The sequence below is a fragment of the Coptis chinensis genome, chromosome 5 (assembly GCF_015680905.1).
Source record: "Coptis chinensis isolate HL-2020 chromosome 5, ASM1568090v1, whole genome shotgun sequence".
Taxonomy (NCBI): domain Eukaryota; kingdom Viridiplantae; phylum Streptophyta; class Magnoliopsida; order Ranunculales; family Ranunculaceae; genus Coptis; species Coptis chinensis.
Window position 1 is genome coordinate 41,960,315 of NC_141460.1, and position 17,294 is coordinate 41,977,608.

The 17,294-nt window shown below is 37.5% G+C and overlaps 4 protein-coding genes across 6 annotated transcripts; all 4 read right to left on the reverse strand.

Moving 5' to 3' along the window:
• Nucleotides 1–5,731: 5,731 nt before the first annotated feature.
• On the reverse strand, nucleotides 5,732–6,439 carry LOC147497541 (uncharacterized). Its single transcript, XM_086562920.1, has 2 exons — nucleotides 6,091–6,439; nucleotides 5,732–6,003 (listed from the first exon to the last, which is right to left on the reverse strand). The coding sequence occupies exons 1-2, from the start codon at nucleotides 6,437–6,439 to the stop codon at nucleotides 5,732–5,734; spliced, it is 621 nt and encodes a 206-aa protein (XP_086419046.1).
• Nucleotides 6,440–6,997: 558 nt separating this feature from the next.
• Nucleotides 6,998–7,522, reverse strand: LOC147497542 (uncharacterized). The gene has a single exon (XM_086562921.1). The coding sequence runs from the start codon at nucleotides 7,520–7,522 to the stop codon at nucleotides 6,998–7,000; it is 525 nt and encodes a 174-aa protein (XP_086419047.1).
• A 1,936-nt stretch (nucleotides 7,523–9,458) lies between these two features.
• LOC147497543 (pentatricopeptide repeat-containing protein At5g66520-like) lies at nucleotides 9,459–10,323 on the reverse strand. 3 transcript variants are annotated; one of them, XR_015197150.1, is made up of 2 exons: nucleotides 9,882–10,323; nucleotides 9,459–9,775 (listed from the first exon to the last, which is right to left on the reverse strand). XR_015197150.1 is itself a non-coding variant. In XM_086563718.1 (2 exons), exons 1-2 carry the CDS (start codon nucleotides 10,268–10,270, stop codon nucleotides 9,615–9,617), a joined length of 525 nt encoding a protein of 174 aa, XP_086419844.1. In that variant the 5' UTR covers nucleotides 10,271–10,323; the 3' UTR covers nucleotides 9,459–9,614. The 3 variants fall into 3 exon arrangements, 2 of the variants coding, with proteins under 2 accessions (XP_086419844.1, XP_086419843.1); XM_086563718.1 differs by having other exon boundaries at nucleotides 9,459–9,754; nucleotides 9,886–10,323; XM_086563717.1 differs by having other exon boundaries at nucleotides 9,886–10,323.
• A 3,745-nt stretch (nucleotides 10,324–14,068) lies between these two features.
• On the reverse strand, nucleotides 14,069–16,358 carry LOC147497544 (uncharacterized). Its single transcript, XM_086562922.1, has 3 exons — nucleotides 15,198–16,358; nucleotides 14,920–15,084; nucleotides 14,069–14,518 (listed from the first exon to the last, which is right to left on the reverse strand). The coding sequence occupies exons 1-3, from the start codon at nucleotides 16,356–16,358 to the stop codon at nucleotides 14,069–14,071; spliced, it is 1,776 nt and encodes a 591-aa protein (XP_086419048.1).
• Nucleotides 16,359–17,294: the final 936 nt, after the last annotated feature.

Here is a 17,294-nt window from a genome sequence, read left to right on the forward strand (position 1 = left end):
GGGCTTAAGGATAAAGTTGGTAATGATGACAGTAGTAGGTCATGACGTCACAAGATGAGGTCGAGTGACGAGTCACTGGGTTGTTGGGTATGCGAGTCTTCTGATATAACGAGAGCTTGGAGTTGTTGTTTGCGAGTGTGATGGGCACTCGTATGTCTGGGGGTTGTATTATATTGGGGGAGTCGTTGCATGTGAACCTCATGCACATCACGTGACTGGTGGGATGTCCCTTAAGCCCATAAAAAAGCTTGATCAAATTTATCTATATGCAAGCATATATGATGGTGCGCTACTACGTTATATTGGAAATTTGGAATAACTTTAGGCCCCTAGAGTTCAAGCTTCCCAGATTATCTTACCATGCTTACAACATGATCTAAAAATTTGAAATGGCAAACAAATACAGGAGATCTTGCCAACTTATGATCATCACTGGATTCATTGTTACACGCCTACACATGCTAATTTTGGGGCATATATATGCAGCTAGGGCATGAGTTGTAGATATGCATGTGGAAGCTTGCTAATAGCTCTTATAGAGTTATAGTCTTATAGATAAACTTCTCTAGTCTCTCAGCTCGTCATAGAAAAATGAGAATTTAGACATCAGACTTAGGTAGAGTGATCAAGTGTATTTGCATGGATGAATAGGTTAATGTATGAAGATTAAGGAATGATTTGATATGAAATGAGTAAGGTTTTATTAATCTTTAATGTCGGTTACAACTCCATCTTGTTTCTCTCTTTCTCTCTCCAGTTTATAATGATTTTATGGGGGAGAAGATAATGATCTCTTTCTTCTGAATCAATCTTTATATAGTGTTTCCAACTAACTTTTATCCAATCAGATCATGACGCATGTCCATTCTTCTTCTTTTTCCTTTCCCTCTCTTTTCCCCGCTCATACCTGCAACAATTCCACTTATATGGAGATATCGATCCTTCTGTCGATATCTTGATGTTTTAATGAAACTAATGTGCTGAAATATCAGTTTATGATATTTGCCCGTGATATCGCCCCCTCTCGAAACTTTCAATTTTCCCTCCCAAAAATTTGAATGTTTCGAGAAAAAACAGCCGAAAAAATAATTTGGAAATTGAATTTTTGGGGAAAAAATGAAACGGTTGGTTTTGTAGGGGAAAGGAAATGGTTGCATGTTTGTGTAAGATGAAAAGACTCCCAAAATCATGAGTATAAAAGCCTTACTGTTCCTTTCTCTCTCTTACCTTAGCAAAAAAGAAAGAAAAAACAGCACCGCCATTAACAAATTCTTGAAGCTTACCTTCAGTTTCTCCACAAATCACACTCTCTTCTGCAAACTACACCATAGGTTAGTACATAGTAACACAAAAAAATTCTTGTCTTTACTATTTTTATGACCCTATTTTTACTGTTCATGCCCATATTCTTCGCCTGTTCATTTTCTAAGTTAAAATAAAATGCTAGATTGAAGGTTCTAAGAATACTATGTGTCTATGTGCTGTTTAAACTTTACAATACTATATAAAAAATTTAAATATGTAGGGCTTATGAAATTCATGTTTTTATTTGTTTCAGTATGGCTAGGAGAAAAACTTATGTTAATTTTAAGAGAACTATGTCGAAGCGCTCTTGGCTTCGACGTCAAGCTCGTATGCTCTCAATGTCCAACATACCATTACGAACACCTATACCACCACCTCGAAATCTCGACATGTGCATAGTAAATAACGTAATATATAATTATATTGAGTATAATGATAGTAGTATCGATGAGGAATATAATTTTAATGAAAAATTTATTGTGCCTAGTGATATCGATATGTTAAGCGAAGGTACCGAGTCCGAAAATAGAGTCAGGTCCTCCTCCTCAGCCTCAACATCACAAAGGGATGTCCCAGCCTAGCAACCAACATATCTTGCTGATGGCCTACCATGCCACCCTTTCAAGATCGTGACCTCGGAATCAAAGTGTGAGATTACGGAAGATAGCAGTATATGGAGTTGAGGTCCGAATCCCCACTTCCCAAAATTACCCAACTTAGAACTAGTTAGAGATGTGTACCAGATATTAGATAATGTACCCTTTGACATTATGGTGGGGCTAGGAAATGGACCAGATGCCAAAGTGGTGATGCCCAGTCAATCATCTTTACTATTGGGCAACTAGTTGCTGGTTTACGACTCCCATTAACTGACCTCAATCGAGAGGTGTTGAACCATTTGAATATCTCTCCAAGCCAAAGCATGGGCAATTTTTGGAGATTGATGTATATATGCAACTTCTACAATGCCCATCTTGATCCCGACATGCAGAGATCCCAAAAGATCATCAGGCTTGTCGATATTCTAAACCATTATACATTTGTTGAACGTACTGAAAAACCCAAGAATGGTCCAGCAGAGCCTAGTGGATATTTTTACCCCAAGAAACAGAGTAACCGAGATGGTATTGTCAGAGTTAACCGACATAGCGACTGTAGATGGCTTCTCTACCCTCTCATCATTTCTGGTCAATGGGAATCATCCAAACCCATCTTCGTTCCTTCTTTGGTGCACCATGTGTTTAATCTTAGAGGTACGTTACCGTTTACAACTATATATCTTGAAAAAATATTTCCGACACTGCATCTTGAATCATTTTATCTTATTGGCATATACTTGTGCCACTGTTTTAGTGTTGAGACCTGCCACTTCGAAAATTCATGGGAATTCTCCTAGAGTATTGGAGCTCCTAGAAGGTACTAATGGCGAAATAAAAGCCAGACCTGGTTCTGATAAATATGGAAATCCTACTCCAACTGTCACTCTTCATGATATCGACAACTATCTTCCTCCTCTCTATACTTTAAAAAGTCGTGTGTTCAAAACAGATAAAACTCTAGGTCAATATCAATCTCGAGGTCAAGATCCTTTCCCTTCCCAAAATGTCCATGGTTCATTACGGCCTTGTTCTTCTGAAAAAATATTTAAAAAAACTTTTGATTCCTCTGAATTACCTCATAACACTACTCAATGCTATTTTGATTACATAATTAATGGTTTTGTTATAACTGACGATCTTTTTCCCAAAATCAAACAAGAAGTTCTAGACTTCTATAATTATCCACTTTTGCAGGATGTGTTTGATCACCACTGTTTATTGTACACAGATGTGGCATCTCGCATTCCTCGTGTAAAAAGCACTGCAACTGGTAGTTTTTTTAATTGTCTTCCAAAAAATCAACTGGAGGTAGTTCATCCCAGGTTCCCACTTCATCCAAAGACAAGCATACCAATACTGATATGCATCAGAAGAAAAGGAAACAACCATCAACCACCGAGGTATTGGAAACTATCGAGGTGTCAAAAATTGCAAAGATTACAACATCTACAGCACCTGCCTCAGTGCAAGTTAGACCAGCTGCTCCTTTTACTGCTGATACCATTGCTCCATCTAAATCTTATGCTTCTTTCCTCTTCTTCTACAAAATTTGCACCTGCATTGCTTTTGTCCATTGGTGATCCTGTTCCTATTTTTGCTTCTATTTTTGCTGAGAACCCATTACCTAGACTAGCTCGGTGAAGCACTTTCTTGGACACTATTCTTCCTCGAGATAAAATAGCAATGGCTTGCCTAACATCTTGTGATCTCTTCAGTATCAATTATACTTCATTTGAGAAGGTATATGCTCATGTCCTACTTCTTATTTCTTATAATTTTTTATCGCTTACCTCCATACCTGTTTCTGTAATTTTAAACTCATATGAAAGATGATGCTAAGAGCCAATTCGAGGCCGACATGAAAAAATTCAGTTACTTCAAGAAATAAAATGAACAACTGATTAAAGAAAAAGATACTCTCCAAAAAAAACCCTTGATGAAGAAAAGAAAAATCATGTGCTCGCGATTACAAAACTTGGTTCTTCAAAAAGATCTGGAAATGCTGTTGTTGATTATCTGAAAAATTTTGTTGAGGAGAATACCAAGTTGGTGAACCAAATGAACCACTCGTATGAACAGATAGAAGCTAAATATAAGAAAGAAAACACAGAGTTCATAGCCCAAATAGTCCAGGCCGATGCCGATTTGGCTGAAGTTGATGAACACATGGAATATTACGTCACCACCATGAAAAGTTTCAGACCTTATCTTCCTCAACATCTCATTGATCAGTATTACCTTAATGCTCGTGATGAGAATGTTATTTCTTCTGAAGCTCCCATTCAAACTGACAAAAAAGTGGTCGAGGCTGATAAAGAAGTTATTGAGACTGATAAGGAAGCTAGTGATGATGACATTACAGAAATTAATCCAACCGATATCGCGACTACTCCACCTTTCAACCCTGAAGCCTTACTCCTTGATCCCGCCTTTCTTGAGGGAGTCAATATGCATGCTAATATCGATTTCACTCTTGAGGCCAAAGCCAACGACCTAAACCAGACCAATGACTCATCCCAGATCTAATCTTTTCTGCATGATTTGTTCCAGTCTATAATATTGATACAATGGCTTGATTATTTTTGAAACATTTACTTAGAATTTTCTTGAAGTATGAAATACATCTGTTTGTTTTTATCCTTTATCTATACTTATACGATGTCTATTAACAAAAATAGTATCAATTGATACTTAGCAATATTAGAAAAGAAATTTGGAATTTAGAATATTGCTCCACTTAAAAGTAGTATCAATTGATACTTAGCAATATTAGAAAAGAAATTTGGAATTTCGATACTACTCCACTTAAAAGTAGTATCAATTGATACTTGTAAATATTTGAAAAGAAAATTAGAATTTTGATACTACTCCACTTAAAAGTAGTATCAATTGATGCTTGTAAATATTTGAAAGGAAATTTGGAATTTCGATACTACTCCACTCAGAAGTAGTATCAATTGATATACATACCTTTGATTATTCTTGCTTGCTATTAAAGAAAATCTCCATATACCAAACTCTCCCGATTTGTTGCCAATCCCTGGCGTTTCTTTGACCTAAACAGGATTTTTTAACCTGAACTCCACATTTCTGCTAAGAACGGGAATTTTTTACCTGAACTTGACATTACTGCCAATAACATGATTTTTTTACCTGAACTCGACATTGCTGCCAATAACAGGATTTTTTTACCTAAACTCAACATTGCTGCCAAGAACAGGATTTTTTTACCTGAACTCGACATTGTTGGCAAGAGCATGATTTTTTTACCTAAACTTGACATTGCTGCCAAGAACAGGATTTTTTTACCTGAACTCAACATTGCTGCCAAGAACATGATTTTTTGACCTGAACCCAATATTGCTGCCAAGAACAGAATTTTTTGACCTGAACTCAACATTGCTACCAAGAACAGGATTTTCTTTGACGTGGTATCGAGGTGAGGACCTACAGATCACCAGGGTTTTTTCTTTGACCTGGTATCGAGGTGAGGATTTACAGATCACCAGGGTTTCTTCTTTGACCTGGTATCAAAGTGAGGGTCTACAGATCACCAGGGTTTTTTCTTTGACCTGTTATCAATATATAATTCTATAGATAGTAGGATTAACGATATTTATACAAATATTGTCTTTTAAAATTTTAATCTCTTTATTGAATGCATAACCTCGAAAATACATCATGACACTTAGAATATTCTTTATTGATAAAAAAAACTTTCAAATTGCTTACATTTTGAGGTTTTGCTAAGACTTCACCTTCTGCATCTTTTAACTAATAAGCCCCATTAATCTTATGAATGATGTAAGGCCCTTCCCAACTTGCTGCTAGTTTGCCAGCCCTTTTCTCTTTAGTTGCTTAAGTGACCATTTCAAGACCAAATCACATTCCTGAAAATGTTTTTCTCTCACTTTCTTGTTGAAAGTTTTTCTGAGCTGCCGCTGGTATGTGTCAAGCCTTAATCTTGCTTGATCTCTTATTTCCTCAAGATTGAAGACCTCTGCTACTATTACTTCATTATTTTGGCCATTCATTAAAACTTTGGTTCTGGATGTTGATACCACCAATTCTGATGGAGTTACTGCTTCCATGCCATAAGCTAATGTGAAAGGAGATTCACCAGTGGCAATTCAAGGTGTCGTTCTATAAGTCTATAAAATGCTATTTAGTTCATCCACCCAGAGACCTTTCTTGTCCTCCAACTTTTTCTTGATATTATCCATAATGGTTTTATTTGTTACTTCTGCTTGCCTATTACCTTGAGCATAATATGGCGCAGATGTGAAGTGTTTTACCTTGTATGATTCTAAGAAAGCTTTTACTTTTCCTCCCTCGAACTGTGGCCCGTTATCCAATATGATGGCATACGACAACCCGTATCGACATATTACCCTTTCGAAGAGAAAATTTATCACATCTTGCTCTTTTATGTGTTGTAGAGCTATGGCTTCTACCCATTTGGTGAAATAGTCTGTGAGAGTGAGCATAAATCGCCTTTTACCTCTTCCAGGTGCTAGAGGACCGACAATATCCATGCCTCATTGCGTAAAACGCCATGGATTCGATAAGCAGTGCAACTCTTCAGCTGGAACATGTATAGCCTTTCCATGTATTTGGCATTGAATACACTTTTAAGTATATCAAAGACAATCTCTTAGCATCTGAGGCCAAAAATATCCTTGCCTCATTTTTTTATTTGCCAATGATTTTCCAGCTGAATGGTTTCCACATTCTCTTTCGTGGAGCTCTACAATGATTAGATGTGCATCTTTGGGTGATATACATTTCAAATGCGGACCTCCAGGATTTTTTCGATATAGCTCATTATCGAGCAATACATATCTTTGCGCTCCAGACTTAATCCTTTTGGCTTCATTTTTGCCATCAGGTAATTTACCATCAGATAAGTATGATATATATGCTTCCATCCATGACTCCCCCAGTGTGTCGATTTCCATAATCTCTAATTCATCGATAACGATACTTGGCCTCTGTTAAACGCTGATGTGCAAGGTGCGACCTTCAGTGTTTTCCAACATCACTGCAACATAAGCCAAAGCATCGACATGCCTGCTTTCATTTCTATTGAGGTGTTAAAGCCTTATTTTATTGAAGTCTTTCAGCTTGTTTTTTATAAAACTCAAGTAATCCACCATGTTTTCACATTTTGCTAAATATCCTCCATTAATTTGGCTGACAACCAACATCAAGTCACTAAAAATTGATAACTCTTTTACTTTGAGAGACTTGGCCATCTCGAGCCCAGCGATTAAAGCTTCATACTCAGCCTCGTTGTTAGATGCATGGAATCCCAATGTCACTGCTGTCTTGAGCCTTTGAGTTTTGGGTATGACCAACACAATCCCGATACCACATCCCTTATTCCCTGATGATCCATTGACAAATAGTCTCCAACCATTTGTTCCAGCCCATGGCTCATCTGCATCGATAACCTCCTCAGGCTCTTGCAGCGTTGAGAATTCCTCCTCTTCCATACCCCAGCTAGCATCCTCGCATGGAAAATCAGCAAGGAAGTCTTCCAGTACCTGGCTTTTCTCCGATACCCTGTTTGGATATTCAACGCCAAATTCATTTATTAATACTGACCATTTCGACATCCTTCCCGACTTAGCCGTTTTTGCCAAAGTTTGCTTTAATAGGAGATTTGTCATAACAATCATAAAATGTGATTGAAAGTATGGCTTCACCCTCTGAGATAAGAATAAGAGCACCAAAGCGTACTTCTCCAGTTTCGATTATTGTGTCTCTGCCTCGAGCATTGTTTTTCTTTGAAAATACACTGGTATTTCAACACCATTTTCAACCTTCACCAACATTAAACTTATAGCAAATTATGATACAGCCAAATTATGATAAGCAAACTTTCTCCCTCATTTGGTTTTGTAAGTGTTGGAATTTCTTGTAGATATTTCTTCAACTCAGACAATGCTTCTTCACATTTTTCATTCCAACATAATTTAATATTCCTTTTAAGCAACTTGAAAAGAGGCTTACATTGATCAGAAGTTCTGGAGATGAATCTGTTGAGAGCAGTTATTCTTTCAGTCAACCTTTGTATCTGCTTTCTAGTTATTGGTGATGGCATCTGCTAAGTGCTCGTATCTGATCCGGATTAGTGTCGATACCTCGCTTGGTAACAATGTATCCTAAAAAAAATCCAGAACTGACACCGAAAGTACACTTCTTTGGGTTAAGCTTCATGTTAAATTCTCTCAGTACTTGAAATACAGCATCGAGATCCTTCACGTGGTCTTTAGCTCTCATGAATTTTATAACCATATCGTCGATATACACCTCGATGATTCGCTTAATGAACTTTTTAAACATTTTCTCGACTAGCCTTTGATAAGTAGCTCGTGCATTTTTCAAACCTAATGGCATTCTAATGAAGCAGTATATACCTCTATTTACGATGAATGTTGTTTTGAGTTGATCTACAATAGCCAGTATATACCTCTATTTATATTCTTCCTCCTTTCTCTCTTTATAGTTCATGCTACTTCCAAAACCCTCTATTTCAACAACTATACTACATCTTAATTTCTCCAAAACCCCATATCGATACTATCTAACCAGTCTTGCATTCAGAAGCATGTACAACGAGGAGCAGTTAGTTTACTTCCCATGGTGCTTCATTTTTACTACTGTAACTCTTGTAGGACACTTTCCCTCAATTTCCGCGAATGGTTTCTCGTATATCTTCCAATAATAGAATACCACATGACAGGACCTCGTTAAAACCTAATGTTTTTCCATGGATAGAAAGTGACTGATAACTACATGAAGCCACCACCAATAGCTTTTAAGTCAACAGAAATACCTCATTGTACCTTAAAGGGTATCTAAACACAGTGCAACCGCAACTGCAACCAACAACATTACATGGGTAAGTGCTGATAGGAGCTAAAGTCACGACCCTTTTGAACGATCATATTCCACTTACGCATGAAAGTGGCAGTGGCATATCCACAACTCGTTCCACTTACATCAAACATGTAAGCCAAATCCACATGGCCCCCACCTCCGTCACTCTGTTGAAGAGAAAATAGGATTTGATCTAGAAACTAATAATGCCATCCCCATCAAAAAGTGTTGTCATACTGTCAGTAACCAAAACAGATTTTGGGTTTAATCTCCCTGGTTGATACATAACTAGCATAAAAACCCCTTCTAACCGAACACTTGCATAAAACCTCCTTATTATTTAAAACATAACATTAAAGCCAAAACAGACCAAAATACCCTTGTAAAAACCGGGCTGACGTCATCAATTTTTACTTATAATTTCGACTTAAGGACAAACCGGGCTGACGTCATCCTATGTAAATTTATATTTACATATGAAAATTCATATTTACATAACCTGTGTCACCTGTCAGATGTTAGAAAAAATGTCTATGAAATTTCATATTTGCATATGTAAATTTGTATGCACATATGTAACTTCATATTTGCATATGTAAATTCATATTTCCATAACCCGCGTCACCTAGTTAGAACTCAAATGTCAAAAAAACATCTATAAAAATTCAGTGACTGTAAATATAGTTTTACAAAATGTGTCTATATAACATCAAAATGAGCAATCAATGGAGCAGCGCCACCAAGGCCAGCCGGACGACGAGAAAGAGGAGCTTGAACAGGTTCTACAGCAGGTAGAATTTCAGGGTTATTTTTTGTTTCTGGAGTCTAAATCTCTTCCTTAACAAAGGTATCCACATGAGCAGCAGTTTGTATAAGTTCACAACTCTGGTCACTTTCAGAGATCTTCTCTCTAAACTCAATCCCTTCGAAAGAGACAATATCATCAGAACCAACATTGTCGGCATCTGAAGAATTCGCAAGTATAGCTGTTAATGTCAAAAAATATAAATAAGTCACGTTCTCATGTACTCTACATTCTATATGACGTCATAAAACAGTAATGCATAAATGTAATGTGATCGAAACTATTACCGACCACTATGGTGAGGTTGGATGTTGACAAGGTGTTTTCCCACAAGTTCACCGACCTCGATGTTCCCATGGATCCTGCAACCTCCAAGCAATGCTCCCCAAGCACTGGAATTTGGCTCCATGGACATTCTCTCGATCAGCTCCACAGCCTCCACTAAAAGCCCAGCACGAGAGAGGAGATCAATAACACAGCCATAATGCTCCACCTTTGGGTCAATACCATAAAGATTGCTCATGCAAGCTAGAAATCTCCGGTCTTCGTCCACCATCCCTGCATGACTACATGCACTAAGCACAGCTACAAAAGTTATGTCATTAGGACATACACCAGCCTCTTGCATCTCTTTAAAAAGTCGAAGAGCTTCCGCAGCATGTCCATGCATGGCCATGCCAGTTATGATGGTGTTCCAAGTAAGAACATCCTTAAGTTCTATAGAGTAAAAGACTTCGTAGCTAGAGAAATGCTTCCACATCTAGCATACATATCTACCAAAGGCTGCGTACCCACAATAGTAGTTAATCCAATCTTATGCTCACTAATATAAGCATGTAAACTAGCTCCTTGATCTAGTGCACCTAAATGCCCAAAAGCCGATGACAGGCTAACGACAGTAGCCTCAGTCGGTTTGACACCCAAATCCCGCATCTCATTAAACAATTCCATAGCCTCATTCGATTTACCACTCTGTGCGTAACACGCTAACATTGCATTCCATGACACCACGTCTCGCCTAGGCATCTTATAAAAAATCCCATGAGCTCCCTCAACATCATCACATTTAACATACCCTGCCAACATAGAATTCCAATAAACCAAATTTCTTTCAGGCATCTCATCAAACAACCTCTTTGCTTCCTTAATACTCCCAACCAATGCATATCCATTAATCATAGTATTCCAAGACACAACATCTCTACACACGATTCTCTCAAAAACCAACTTAGCTAGCTCCATTTCACTATATTTCACATATCCATCAATCATAGCATTCCAGCACACCACATCTTCAACACAACACATCTCAAAATCATGGTTGAAACTTATTGATAACCACTTCAAATTACTTGAACAAAATCACGATAAGACATACCAGTAATTTAACTACTTAGTATCGTCACATCCAAAAAGGATAAGGATTTGCAGGATGAGATATGATGAAGATGAATACCTGTAACTTGGCAAGTTCATCCACAAACTCTCGAGCTGAAATCAAACGTTTCAAAATCTGCAACGCTTCTTCGTCTTCTCCGTCTTCTAGTTTACGTTCTAGTAAAGACTTCAATGCATCAATTGCCTCTGAATGTGATTCAAGAAACTCAGAAAGTGGGGATTTCTCGTTTTTCACTTCTTCTTCAAAAAAAGGCTGAGCCCCATTTCTTGGTTCTTCATGGTCGAAATTACAATGCATATGGAAAAAGGGTAAAACGGGTAATAAAATAAAATAGGAAATAGAAATCGGACTGGAATTTCGCTGATATTAGAAAGCAGGGAGTTTTTGTGATATGGGCCGATAAATAGGGAGGTTGTGTGATATAGGTGGATAGGAAGGGGTTTACACTCATCCGGATTCAAACCAAGGGGCTGAGCCCCATTTCTTGGTAACCAAAATAATAACATAACCTATGCAACATAATATCTTTTTTCCAAATCTATAATTATTACTTACTTATTTAGACAAGGCTAATAATAATACCCATAACATCAAGTAATAATCATCCTTCCATTAACTCAAAATTTCAAAAACTGGATTCAAACCCATAACCTATTTCTCGAGAATCAGGGACTTGAATTACCCAACAATTTAAACAACCCCACCCCCAAAGACTGAAAACAAATCACAAAAATAATATAAAATAAAATTGGACCAAAGAACCAAAATGGGGATGTAAATAGTGTCTAATCCACTATGACACTATAACTGCTTATATAGTGTCTTGAACTGTTAGCTGAAAGAGCCATAAATGAGGGGCAACTGAACCTATGGATATGATAGAAGTAGACTCTACTGCTGCAATTCATGGTTTTTTGTTGTAAGGAGATCCCTTAGAAGCTAAGCAGCAGTGAAGGACTCCCAAATGATCTACTTTAGATTGAAGAACTAGTATCTATTTGTTTCTTTGTCAGTCCGAAAAAATATTCAAAATGCAAAGTGTCATATGGCCCAACACCAAACAAAATCAAATAATGCCTAGCTACACTCTACAAAACCCAAATCTCCACATAACCCAACTCACAAAAACAAGAAAATTATTAACTAAAAAGAAAAGCAACTTGATAGTTACCAGAGCAGTACTATGATGACTGGCATGAGAATGTGGCGATGGAACATTGTCGTTGAAAGTTCCCCTTTGGCTCATAAATAGGCCTCTAACCTCTTCCATGTGCCTCGACATTTTAGCATCCATATTCGCCTCCATAGTCTCCATCCTCCTCTCAAGGAGAGTATTTGCCTCCATCAAGCCATCATTCTTTTTCATCAAAGAGTCTCCCTTTTCCAGTACAGTTTTACAAACCCCTGTACCTAGACCTCGGAAATGACCTCTTTTATCTGGCCCAACCACCTGTTTTCATTGAGCAATTTATAGCAAGTACAAAAACTAAAATAAATATCTATCATGAAATTGAAACAATTATACCGTAGCAATTGCGTCTCCAGACAAATCATATTGCGACTCTGGATGCTCAGAGATGTGATTCTTAATAGAATTTTGTTAAAATTACAAAAATAAGATGAAAGTCATTCATGTTAAACTAAAGATGTATATATAAGCTAAATACATACTAAAACACTAACCAATACTTCCTGGCTTTGTGGAACAGTTTCCTTTGGTTTGTAAATAAGCATATAGGAGTCTGCCCTTGTAATCTCTGATTCAGGAATATCTTTCTCCAAAGCTAGCTCATTCCGAGCTATAGCAACTAAAGTTCTGCCAAGAGATGAATGCATGATTTGTTGCTCGCGATTCAGTTTGTTCCTTGCACTCATGGCCTACATATTTAAAGCAATGTCAAATCAAACTAACATGAAGCACTACCTATTAAAACATTGACACATACCTTAAAATTATTTGTATTGCAATAATCAACAAATTTGTGCCATTCCTCCAAGGGAATGTTACAAGGCGCAACTTCTTTCACCAAGGAAGGATCTTCATCTTTGACAAAAGTTTCATACAACGTGTGCTTGTAGTTCCTCCATGCTTCATTCAATTTCTGCCTTGTGTAGTCAATATCTATCGTCTTCTCATATTCAAACACAAATTGGCATCCCAAAGTCTTAACAACTTTGTCTTTGAGATCCTTACCAATATGTCGCCAATCCTCATAGCATACTACAAAGTCTCGATGAGCAATGTATCCCAATCTTGTGCCAAATTCACTAACAACGTCTATGGCTGTGACTAGTTGGCTTTTTTGGTTAGTCTGCATTACAAGTTTCGGACGTGGTTGACCCTCAATTTCTTCGATGCCAATTGAAGGGCCTTTTTTTTTAGAAGATGTAGATACGGATGAACCCGGAATGTTTGTGGCATCATCACCTGCACAAACAAACAACATGCCACAATTAAGCTTGTACCATATCATAATTATTAAAAGAAATCTTAAATGTTAAACTAAAATTAATTACCCATGTCTTCATTGAGATGATCATCATCCAGTGAGTTTGAACCACCAGGTGAGTAGTGAGTGTCCATGTTCACTAAATAAAATGTGGAATTTCATGAAGCAAAAAGCAAAAGAAAATAAAGAAAACAGTGACATTTCAAAGAGAGCATACAAATCAAATTATAAGATTCTAATAACATAACATAGGGAAAAAGAAGTTATTAATCCTATACTTGTGCTGATTTTCTGCTCCCATGATGATACTTCACAATCAATTATAATAGTTTAATGACATAAGGACATAACCAATGACATAAGGACATAAGGACATAACCAATGACATAACCAAATAGTTTAATTTTATATAATGCAATAACCAACAAAGAAATACACGTCATTGGTCTAGGGTCTATTAGATCTTTGTCTCTTTTTATTTCTCCTATTCTCAACAACCACAAACACATCTTTTGGGTCATTAGGTACTAGATCATCCTCCATGGTTTCCACATTGGAAGGCCCTCCTATATCAATATTAATATTTATCGTTCTATCATCTGATAGCAGACACACTTCATCATGATCAGAATACAACTTTTTTGGAACGTCTATATATGACTACATGCCAATCAGGATCCATTGGATCCCTCGAATAAAAAACCTGTGCAGCACGCTCCGCGAAAATAAATGGTTCATCAGCCATGCGGTCTGAACTCATTAGGTTAGACAAGTTCACCAATTTGAGGTTTGCTTCTACATCTATTTTCACACCAATTTGGGAGCATTTTACCCAATCACACTTGAACAAAACAGGCTTGTACCCCTCTCGATACTGTAGCTGGACAATTTTCTGAAGAACACTATAGTATTCGACATAGTCTTCAACTAGATATTTGTCCTTAGCACTAGACCGAAAAGTAGTCATGCATCTTGTGCTAACATCGCTGTTTTGGTTCCTTCGTGCTCGTTCATAATCCTTGGTGACAAAGAGAAAACCATTTACACAATACTTTGTGTATGTTGTTGCCTGTGCCTGTGGGTCCTCTCACAACATCTTTGAACTGGACATCATTTGACTCTATGTACTCAACCTGTGTTTTCAACCATGATGTGAAATTATCACACAAAGGTATCCTTAAATGGTCTGCCCTCTTCCTCCCGGTTCTTCTCCGGTCCTTAAGAAATTTGGTGTACTTCCTACACATTATTTAACATGTTAGAAAGAAATTGCATTTGATTAAACCAGTATGCAATTCCAAACAATAATGTCAAGGTATACTTATTCCTGCCAATAATCATATTTAGCATGGCTTTTTAATACCCAATTTTGTGCTTGTTCATACTCAACACCTTCTAACCCATAGCCATGACCCACACCAATTGGCCCAACCTCCTTGATAGTATTATCATGAATCTTATCAAACAATCAGGTACAAATGGAGCTTCATTTTCAGCCATCCTATCAAGTTTCTCTAGAATACCACCCCCTCCTTTATAGCCTGCATAATGAATAAGGGTCTCTTCTTTCAAGTAGCGCTCCGCAATACAGCCCTTGGGACGTGCTTTGTTTGAGACGGATCCCTTATAAGTCTTCATCATCTTTAAATGACAAGGAACACATTATAGGAATAACATTAATAGGAAACAAAATTTGCAAGAAAACAATTACAAAACTAATACCTTTTGAATGTATACATCCATCTCGCCCAAACATGACCACATTCACGAGCCTCTTGAGCAAGGTGAATGGGCAAATGCATCATGATAACAAAAAGTGATGGAGGGCAATGTCTCTCGAGTGCGCACAATGTCTTAATCATATTTATTTCGAGTACATTGAGTGTTTTGACATCTATTATTCTAGCACATAAAGCACCAAAAAAAGTACAAATGCTTTTGATGATGGATCGAGCTTCCTTTCTGCTGCTATCTCTATAGGCATGTTGAATCGCTACCGGGAGCAAGTGTTGCATCAAGATGTGATAATCATGTGACTTCAATCCCTTTAAATCTACTGAATCAGCCTTGACAATATTAGACCAATTACTACTAAAACCAACGGGCACACTCAGATTGCGCAATGTATCAAGAAAGCATTTCTTCTCCACTTTGTTAAGCCAAAAAATTCCCGGCTTCATAACATTTTTACCATTCACCTGGGATAACCAATACCTCCTTTTAATTTTCAAAAGCTTCAATTCTTTGCGTGCCTTGTCATTATCTTTGGTCTTCTCTTTCGAATTAAGCATCATTGCAATCAAGATTTCACAAAAATTCTTCTCGATATGCATGACATCAAAGTTATGAGGGACTGGAATGTACTTCCAATAATCCAACCCAAAGAATCCCGACCTATTGGTAAAACACGATTCACCTTCATTTTCTCGGTTATCATCGCACTCAGTAACATTGTGTTTCTGTTTGCCTTTCCCAACTTTTGCTTTTAAGTTCATTGTCATAGTATCAACCTCGATCCCAGTTAGCCTTGCTGGTGGCTCCTCTAGCTCTTGAGTTTTATCATAGGTGCTTTCTCTTGTATCATTTCTGGCTTCATCTAACAAAGGCAACCAGTGTCTGCTTCTCATGTACACATGCTTACCTCCATTGCAAAGCCAAAAAGAAGCAGTCTTTGGACCACAAGCTGGACAACCAAGTTTTCCTTTAGTCTTACAACCGGAGATATTTCCATAAGCTGGAAGGTCATGTATTGTCCACATCAAAACAGCCCGCATTTTAAATACGTCTCCTTTTGATGCATCTTTTACCATTACCCCTTCATGCCACAAGTCATTCAACTCCTTGACCAATGGTTGCAAAAACACATAAATATCTTTACCTGGCTGTTTTAGACCTTCGATGAGTGTTGTGAGCATGGTGAATTAGGGTTTCATGCACAACCAAGGTGGAAGGTTATAAGTCACACACATCACAGGCCACGAACTATGCAATGAGCTTAATGACCCAAAAGAATTGAAGCCATCAGTTGTTAGCCCCAAACGGACATTTCAAGGCTCGGCAGCAAAATCTGGGTATTGTGTATCAATTAGCTTCCACACCCTAGAGTCAACTAGCTGCCCCAAAGTACCTGGAGGGGACTTTCCAGTTGAATGCCAACGCATAGCCTTTGCTACCCAATCCACTCTATATAATCTCTTTAACCTATCTGCTAGTGGAAAATATCTTAAGATCTTCGTAGCACCAGACCTGACCCCTTTCTTTCTTTCCTCAATGTTTAAAGTCTTAAACCTCGAGACCCCACAAATATGACAAGAAACCTTACATTTGTAGTCTCCCCAGTATAACATACAATCATTTCTGCACGCATCAATTTTATCATACTTCAATCCTAAATCTTTGATTATCTTATCCGCATGATACATATTTTTTGGTGTGTTATTCCCACTTGGAAGCACCAACTGGAATAGTTGAAGCAATGCAGTAAAACTTTGGTCAGTCCACCCATGTGTGATCTTCAAATTAAATAATTTCACTACAAATCTAAGAACGGTGAAGTCCTTATTTCCAGCATACAATTCACTCATCACCTTACACAAATTAGAACTAAACTTAACATCTTCAAACAAGTCATTTTCAAATAAGTTATTGTGTTCATTATGTTCTCCCATTAGCGTGTCCAAATTATCACCACCAAGTTCCCCCACCACAGTGTTAAGGGCATTAGCCATGTCCGTTTCATTATATGCATTATCACAAAAACTTGATCCTTGTTCAACATACTGATTTTGTGCTACTTCACCATGCACGAACCACACATTATATGTTTCATCAAAGCCATGCCTAAAACAATC

Coding starts and splice junctions, on each gene's coding strand:
- LOC147497541 (XM_086562920.1), bottom strand. CDS start 6,439: ATGGATATTGTCGGTCCTCTAGCACCTGGAAGAGGTAAAAGGCGATTT. Junction 6,004..6,090: donor AAAGTTGGAGGACAAGAAAG/GTCTCTGGGTGG, acceptor CTTTCACATTAG/CTTATGGCATGGAAGCAGTA.
- LOC147497542 (XM_086562921.1), bottom strand. CDS start 7,522: ATGTCGAAATGGTCAGTATTAATAAATGAATTTGGCGTTGAATATCCA.
- LOC147497543 (XM_086563717.1), bottom strand. CDS start 10,270: ATGGCCATGCATGGACATGCTGCGGAAGCTCTTCGACTTTTTAAAGAG. Junction 9,776..9,885: donor CATCCAACCTCACCATAGTG/GTCGGTAATAGT, acceptor TGACATTAACAG/CTATACTTGCGAATTCTTCA.
- LOC147497544 (XM_086562922.1), bottom strand. CDS start 16,358: ATGCTCACAACACTCATCGAAGGTCTAAAACAGCCAGGTAAAGATATT. Junction 15,085..15,197: donor AGGCTCGTGAATGTGGTCAT/GTTTGGGCGAGA, acceptor TGTCATTTAAAG/ATGATGAAGACTTATAAGGG. Junction 14,519..14,919: donor CTGAAAATGAAGCTCCATTT/GTACCTGATTGT, acceptor GAGGACCCACAG/GCACAGGCAACAACATACAC.